This window comes from Phoxinus phoxinus (genome assembly GCF_949152265.1).
Source record: "Phoxinus phoxinus genome assembly, chromosome: 4".
Lineage (NCBI taxonomy): Eukaryota > Metazoa > Chordata > Actinopteri > Cypriniformes > Leuciscidae > Phoxinus > Phoxinus phoxinus.
In genome coordinates, this window is record NC_136879.1 from 6286796 (window position 1) to 6295791 (window position 8996).

At 39.0% G+C, this 8996-nt stretch overlaps 1 protein-coding gene across 1 annotated transcript in view; it reads right to left on the reverse strand.

The window, feature by feature from the left end:
* LOC306996680 (complement C2) overlaps positions 1 to 8013 on the reverse strand; it is a 54986-nt gene extending 46973 nt beyond the window's left edge. The window contains exon 1 of the mRNA XM_079609437.1: positions 7901 to 8013. Coding sequence (XP_079465563.1) covers positions 7901 to 7967 — 67 coding nt within the window. The 5' untranslated portion in view covers positions 7968 to 8013. The remainder of the gene's footprint in view (positions 1 to 7900) is intronic.
* Positions 8014 to 8996: the final 983 nt, after the last annotated feature.

Genomic DNA, 8996 nt, shown 5'->3' on the forward strand with positions numbered 1-8996 from the left:
CTCATACCGTCCTATAGCGCTAACAGCAGTGATTTGTTAGATTATGGAGAGGATGGTAACTAACAGATTAGTATATTTTTTAGAAACAAGAGGACTCTTTGTTGATGTACAGAATGGCTTTAGAAATGGAAGGTCTACAATGGAGTCAGTTGCAGTTTTGGATCAAGATATTAAAAGGGCATTTAGCAATAAGGAAATAGTAGTGAGTGTATTTCTGGATATTGAGAAGGCGTATGATTCTTTGTGGAAGGAAGGATTGATGATAAAAAAATTTGACTTGGGAGTTAGGGAACGAATGTTTAGTTGGATAAAGGATTTTTTAAGGAAAAGGACAATTCAAGTAAAGGTTGGTAGTGTTAGTTCAAAGACTGTGGATGTAGAGAATGGAACCCCACAGGGTAGTGTAATTAGTCCAGTTCTATTTAATATAATGATAAATGATATCTTTGGTAAAATAGAGCGAGGATTCGGGTTATCTTTATTTGCAGATGACGGGGCCATTTGGAAAAGAGGGCGTAATGTAGAGTTTATTTTAAAACAGATTCAAAGAGTGTTAGTATCTGTGGAGGAATGGGGGAATACATGGGGCTTCAAAATATCTGCTTCTAAGACTAGATATGTGATATTTGGTTTTAAAAGAAAGTTACCTAATCTGGGGCTATATATGTATGGGTCTCCATTGGAGAAGGTAAAGGTTTTTACATTTTTGGGTGTTTGGTTTGAAGAGCGTATGACTTGGGCTGTGCATGTAGGTAAAATTGTGCTGAAGTGTGAAAAAGTTTTGAATGTAATGAGAAGTTTGGCTGGGTGTGAGTGGGGGGCTAATAGGGAGACGATGCTATTAATTTTTCAGGCCATGATCAGATCTGCTCTTGATTATGGGTGTTTTGTGTATGGATCTGCTTCCAGAACTGTTTTGGCTAGGTTAGATGTGGTGCAGGCAAGGGCTTTGAGGCTTTGCTGTGGGGCCTTCAGATCTTCCCCAGTCCCTGCCCTGCTTATTGAAATGGGAGAAATGCCCTTATGGTTAAGACGTATTAAGTTAGGGTTACAGTACTGGGTAAAACTTAGTGGGTGTAATCATACCTTCCCAGCAAGGTGTCTGTTGCAAGAGGTTGCTGGAGCTAATAGATACAATAATTTTTTTGTCATAATAAATCAGTGGGCAGGGAAGATGAGCATGGATCAGGGATGTATTGTAGAGCACACAAGTTGGTTACCTATGCCCTATTGGGTGCTGCCTGAACTAAATATTGAGCTTGCTTTTCTTCGGGAAAAAAATAGGTGGGAGGTGGGACCAAATAGAGGAATATCTTAATTCAATTAATGAGAGCACAATGATTGTTTTTACAGATGGATCTAGAGATCCAGTTAGTGGGAGAGCTGGATTTGGGGTGTATGTGGAGCAGCTAGGGTTGGAAATTGGCCGGCGTATCTCTAATGGAAGCTCGGTTCTAACTGCTGAATTAATGGCAATTTTGTGGGCTCTATGGTGGATTGAGGAAGTCAAACCTAGAGAAGTAATTATCTGCTCTGATTCTGCAGCTGCTTTAGAAATGTTAAAAGTAGGAAAATCTAAAGCTCGCCCTGACATTGTCAATTACATTTTGATTGTGTTTTTTAGAATTAGTTTTACTTGTAATATCAGTTTTTGCTGGGTCCCTGGACACGCTGGGGTGAGGGGGGATGAGCAGGTGGATAGCATTGCAAAGGAGAGCTTAGGAAGAGAAGTAGATGTCCATGTATTATTAGGGAGAGTGGAACTGAGAGAAAGAATAAAAGAGGGTTTAATAAAAGAATGGCAGAGAGGGTGGGAAAAGGAAATTAGGGGTAGACACTACTTTTCTATTCAACCTGAAGTTAGGAAAAGATGTTCATGTAACATTTTATTTCGTAGGGACTCAGTTAAAATGTGTAGATGGAGGTTGGGGCACTGTGGGTTAAATTATTCTCTGTGCATTGTAGGAAAGCATGTTTCTGGCTTGTGTGAATGTGGGAGTCCTGAAACAGTAGAGCATGTTTTCTTGGAATGCAGAGGGTATAGGGCAGAAAGAAAGATATTATTTATTAAACTGTCAGGACTTGGAGTAAAGGCTTTTTCTGTTTTATCTTTGTTTGGACACAGTGACGAGCATAGACTGATCTCCAAGGCAGTTCTACAATTCTTGCATGCATGACACAGGATTGTATGTGAGAATTTAGTATAAACTTTGACCTGTGGAGGGCAGTATTACGCTTTGCAGCGTCTACACTGCCGGAATCTTACAAGAAGAAGAAGAAGAACACATGCAAACCAGTCAACGCCCACAACAGCTGGACAACACACTCGCTGTGAGGAATAATAATATCGTGATAATCCTGGAAATTTTACCTCAAACGTGCTGGAGTAGCCTAACAACGGATCCAGCTGCAGATCATCAGTAAGTGCTTTGTTCTAATCGTGATATGAAATGGTGTCTGTAAACCGCAAAAGACTGTTTAAATTTGAATCGCGTTTCTGTGTTTGAATGAATGAACGGCACAGACGCATGTTGCTGTTTAGCTACTACAGCTCGCGCGTGTCTGTGTGTGAATGAAACTATCTATATTGCCTACTGAGATGAGTAAAAATCGACTGAATACGTTGAAATAAAATTTGTCTTTGTATAAGCAACATATTAAACTTCAAATTAACATTTATGCCCTAATATATATTAGCCTATAAAAGACAATATGTTACAGACTAAATATGAAAGACAACATTTCGTTTTGGATAGATTATAAAGTTTTTACTTCCACATCAAAACCTAATTTACAAGGTGCAAACAAAATCTTAAAATATCAATATAAGCCTTCTCTTTAAATTATTTTTGTGTTTTATTAGTGACAAATTTGGGGAGAGGATAGCCTACATCCAAAACTTTCTGAAAATACGAATGAGAATTAACTGCACAATTACTAGAAATGTTTACCTTGGATATTATACAATTTGCAAGTGTAGCAGTATTAATTAATACGTAATGTGTAACTGGCGTGCTTTTGGCCAATCCCCATGTGAGGCTCCGTCCTATAAATATCGCGAGTAGTCTTTCTAACGCTCTCTCTTGCTCGTCAGTGACGGAAGTTGTGTTGTGCTTCCGGGTCGCTCTCTCCGTGTGCTCTGCTGTGCAACAGGTAGGGTAGCGGCGTTGTTGCCTCCATGTGAATATATTGTTCTTATCTGCAGTGATGGTTATTATGTGTTGGACGCTCATAGATCTCCGTTTCGGGGCCCAGTTTTCCATCTCGTCAGTCAGCACATTCAATAAACGCTACTGCATTATCGGTGACGTCGGCACGCGTTGAGCCGTCTCCCTCGGGTGTAAATGAATGCTGCTTGATCGGTATGTATGCTATGATGTGTGATTATTCATTTCATTTTTTAAATTGGGGTTAATGGTAATATTTGTGTGTAAACAACAGGAATGAGGCCGGTTTAGCTGGAGATCGTCGCCAGCAACACTGATTCGCTAGCTGCTGTTTTGCCTTCACGGCTGTTTTGCAGACACTGTTTGTTTCTTGTACGGTTGTCTTTAAGACACTTATTTTTCCCTGTACGGCTGTCTTTCCTGGACCATTGGTTTCCCTGAACTACTGTTTTATACGTATTTATTGAACCTTGTACCAGCAATTGGAGCATATTGCTGTGCGCTCGTCTTGCCATTTAATACTAACGTTACGGGGCCATTACGCCTGCATGGCTAAAAGTATGTGCCGTTTGTTTCATGTGGGCTATTGTTTTTATGACGTTTGAATATAGCTCAAGGGGTTGGGGCTTTATATTATAATTTTGCTGATTACGAAGTTTGTTTTCTTGTTGTTTGTTCATTCCAATTTGGATTAATAAGTGTGTTTATATTTTGTTTGATTCCTTTTTTTCTTTTCTTTTCTGATTACTGGATTTATATATCTTTAGATATATATAGTTTTCTTTATACTGCCCTTTTATAACCATTGCTGGTTTTGGCAGTCATTGTCTGTACTCTCTGATAAGTGTTCCTTTCATTTAAAGATTTAGATTTTCTGTATTTTCTATTATTTTTGGTGAATCCTTGTTAAAGGAGTGTGTGTGTGCTTGTTTCATTCTTTGTTTTTGTTACAGTGACTGAGAGCCGATGGTGGTGTTGGTGTCTGGGTGGTGGTAGTGTCCCCTTCCGGTGTGCTGTTGACTTTCTCATTTTCTTTTGTGTTCACTGTGGTGTGGTTGTGTGTTTACTGGGGAACTTTCCCTGGGATTTATTACTGCCTCTGACTCCTTTCTCCTCCATCGGTAAGCCTCAGCATTTATACGTTTGTTATTTTGTTTTTTTCTGTGTTCTCTTCCCCGAGAGATGGTTTTACAGTGTTTTAAATTATTGAAATAAAAGTAGTTTCTTCAAATTTGAACCCGTCTTAGGCTGTATTGTACGTGTACCTGTGTGTCCTTAATTGAATTAATATAATTTCAATAAGGGAGTAAAATCATTCCCTGGGTGAAATTCCCAGGGTGGCGTAGTCGGTGTTTTGTCTGTTCATATCTCGAATGCCACACAAGCATACACAGTTTGTGGAAAAATACACTTTTTTTCAAGATGTTTCCAACTCTGAACCAATTCTGTAGATATATATATATGTATGTGTATGTGTATGTGTGCGTGTGCGTGTGCGTGTGTGTGTGTGTGTGTGTGTGTATATATGTGACAGGTTGATAATCTGGAGTGTTTGTTTTGGTTCATTGGAATGGGGTAACTCTTAATGGTTGCGTGTATTTTAATTGGCAAGACACGCCCACTAGCGTTGAACTGCAGCCTGATAGTGAGAACACCTGTGCGGCACAATTATAGATGGTGCGTTAGGTTCTAGTGGCATGATAAAAAGCCTGTCAAAGTGAAGCATTGTGATTCCTCTCTGTGTGGTGCCCAGTAATAGGAGACCGGTGTATTTTGCTTTGCATCTTCTGGTGAGTTGGTTGCTGTATTGCCCTTTTCAGTCGCAGATTATTATGATCTAAATATAGCCCATGTTTGTCATCAGGAAGGTGTGTGTGTGAAGTGGCAAGCGCAGGGAGTAACGTTCACCTTAACTTAATTCCCCGATGAGGTAAGAAACATTATGATCGGTTTCTTCTTTGGGGAGGGGTTACTCGATTGAAAATAATGTAGCCTATTCATGTTTTTATTATAGGTGCGGCCCAGGAGCGCTAGCTGCTGTTCTCTTTTAATACTACCATTGGTGAAATTGATTCACTGTCCGGTTCGCACGACTAACGCGGACGTTGCTGTTTAGAACTACGGTTCCGACCGAGCTTGTTGCGAGCTCTGCTCGTATATGAAAGGTTTTGCTATTGCGCTCTGGGAGCTATATCCAATTACTATGCTGGTAGCTGGGTCTATTTAGAGCAGCTCGAACTATCTTAAATATTAGTTTTAATGAGGTAGCGTCATTGTGACTGTAATTTTCTTTTTCTTTTGTTTTTTGTTTTGATTGTTTGCTTTTGTAAATCTAATTGCCAGTAGCATACTTAGTGAAATATCATTGTGACTGTTTGTCATTTCTTATCCTTTTCTTGTTTGTTTGCTTTTTAGAAATCTAATTGTCAGTTTGCCCCCATTTGACCACCGCAAGAACTGCGATAGTGAAGCTTAACAGAAGGGGGGAGTGTATTTGCTTTCTTTTGGAATTTGCTTTCTTTTGGGTCACATGCTTTAAATATTGTTTACTCACAGGTTTGCTGTGTGGGTTGTCCTTTCTGTGAAAGCGAGCTAATTGTGGTCTCTTGATTAATGTGGGCATTTAATTGGTAAACTGTAAATGAGACTATTTTAGATGTTTTTTAATTGAATGATTTTCCTGTGAGAAATAAATACTGTACTTTTGCAAGTCACGTCTCTGTCTTTGATGCAAACCGAACCAGCAGGGTCCTTCCTGTTGTAATTCATTTGGTTTAACTTTCTTTTTGTGGAATTAGTTTTATTTACTTTCCTAGGTTGGGAGGCTACCTAGGTGGCGTAGTCGGGGTTAATAATTTAGCCAAAGGTTACATATATATATATATATATGTGTGTGTGTGTTGTCTTTACATTCTATCTTGTGGCTCAGTGACACCTATGAAAGGCTCATTAGTATGCAGCATTAGCAGGTCTTTGTCTTCAGGTGGGAATGAGGACATTATTCATGACCTTGTTGGATCATTCACGCCCACCTGCATATTGCCTTTCCAAACAAAAAGTGTCTTTCAAAATTTAAATCAATCTATTGTTTAATGTGAACGATTAGCCCGGATGATTTTCAGATCATTTTAAAGTAAACACTTTAGCCGACAACATCCATTAGTCAAAAGTATTGTGGGAATATGTGAAGTTGGTCGTTTGTGGTCTTATATCAGACAATTTAAGTTTGAGTATTTGAATAACCATGCATAAATAATATTCTCTCAAAAATGCAAACATGTACATACATGTTGCTCACATATAGCCATGTTCGTGCTAAATAGTGTAATTACACCTTTGCCATTAATATGTTTATAAGCAACTGAAAAAAATACAAATATCAGGTCATGTCAAAACATCTCAAGGACCCCAAAAACACCTTAGACCCCAGAGGGTTAATATTTAAATAGTATTTTTGCAGTTTAATATACACAGACACTATATATATTGTGGTATATATCGGCTACCGTGCTCTGAGTAAAAAAGTTAGTCTGGAGCCCCTTAGATAAACATGGAAGCGACTGAAAGCAGCGCCTATTAGTGGGTACCAAATATACCTGGTACTACAGAAATGCTGGTTTCGTCACATTTTCAGAACCGACTTGGTACCGAAGTACCGGTACTTTTACTAATGAAAAAGCTGTACTTTTACATCGTTACCCTGGGTGATGTTCTTAGTTACTTTATTGTAATGCAATAGTTGGAAGTAACTCCCGCATTCCCAAAAAAGATGAGGTCCAGCTTGCAGAGCTAATCAAAGATATGAGCAAGAGAGGGTTCCCCATGAGAAAACCAAAGACACAAGTTATTGCAGCCCAATTTTCAGAAACCAGTGGAATAAAAGGCCTCGCCTCTAGAAGGGCAGGTCACTATTGGTTTCAAGGCTTTCTACAGAGAAACCCAGGCCTCAGTATGAGGAAGCCGGGGGCACTCTTCTGCTCGAGCAGCCTGCTTCAACCCTGTTTCCCCCAAGCTTCCATCTCACAAGCGTGATACACTTTTAATATGTGACAAGCTAGTCCAAAGGAAAAGGAAAACAAAAAACACAAAAAGCTAAGAAGGAAGATTCATGTGTTTGTTTGCACAAATATGGAGACACGGATGACCCTAAAAAAGCTGAGGAATGGATCTTGTTAATAATATTAAACCTCAAAACAAAACATCTAGGAATTAGTTCCTTGCATAAGTCAATAAATGCTAAATGGTTTAACTAGTTGTCATAAACTGTCAAGCATATTTTCTATACATTGCTATTAGAATTATTTTGTAAATGTGTCCTGAATTGATGAATTGCATAGATTAATGTAACGAAGGAAAATGTAAAGGGCTAGATAAACTTTTTTTTAAAATTCTCTAAAATATAATTCTCTAAAAATCTTCTATAAAGTTCTCTAAAATATCTTAGAGTGCTTCTCATGAAGCTTAATTTGGCAAGCGTATATAGACAGAGCGCAACACAGGGTTATAAATTCTGATTCAATTGTTTTGAGAAATGCACTTACTGGTTGGCAAATCTTAAGGGTGATTAAAAAAAATTACCAAAGCGACTGAGAAAAACTGTAATGCATAATAACAGCCACATAATGATACAAAAACAGAAGTTTCAGCTACAGACCTTCTTAATATTTCTAACATGGATGAATACATTATCATTCTCATACTTTGCGAGAAAAATTGTCTCATTGGGGACTTACCTTCAGATACTGAGATGTACAAGAAAAAAGTGATGATACATGCAATAGTGTAGTGCATAGCTGACATGATCAGTGCTGGCTTCTTTTACCTCTCCGCTTTGGGTGAAATACCAATATGAACCTTTGTAACGTGTATTTGAGGAGTGATTAAACATTAACATTTTAATGCAATTCCGGTCAATTCTATAAAGTAATCAATTTTGGTGAGTCTTAAAGGTGAAGTGTGTAATTTCTGTCCTAAAGAACAGAATTTCTGAAATAAAAAAGGTTTTCAAACTGGTTTTCCAAAACAGTAATTTCATGGTGGAAGATGAAATTTGGCAAACTGTGATAGACTGTTCTTGTTCATAGAAATACAATGAGGGAAGCAGGACAAAGAGTACAACCCTATTTGAGGAGATTCCCCACATCAATGTTTTTCCAGATCTGGATTAAAGACAAGGGCCACAGATGGGCCATAAGTCACCTGAGTCTCAGCCAATTATTAACCCTTAAATGGCCCTGCACTGGGCCTGAATAGGTTTTAGTGTTGGTACCGATGATCAGCCTTAAAGGGATACTTCACCTCTGTAAAGATGAATGTGTATTTAAAATGGGTCATTTATGTAGTAGAAATGTGAAATTATTTTTTAATTTGGAGCCTTCTAGACTGAGAAAAGCCAGAAACTGTATTTGTGGCTCATGTGGATGAAAGACAACTCCCAGAATGCACTTGCTTCGCTGCCCTAGGAGGCCACGCCTACCGGTAAGAGCGCAGCTAAACAACAAGGCTAGGCTATAAGTGAGTCTCTGTGACAAGTCTGCCCGGAATTTCGAGACCGCCCAAAATGTCTGGGATTCGGCTTTTGTGTTCTACAGTCGCCATTCATTATGTTTCCTGTGGCGAGCAAGACGAGACTGACGGCCGCGGGAGAACGAAGCGAGGCCGGTGCCGGGATTACTGATGAGTGGCACCTGTGAGACGCACTGGTCTCGTATCTCTCACGGAAGAGCGGGAATTTTCTTAGCAATGTTAAAACGCACATTAACCCATCACTTGCTTAGCGTTCATGTAAACACTACATTTAGATTCACCAATCGGAATGAATTCAGTTAG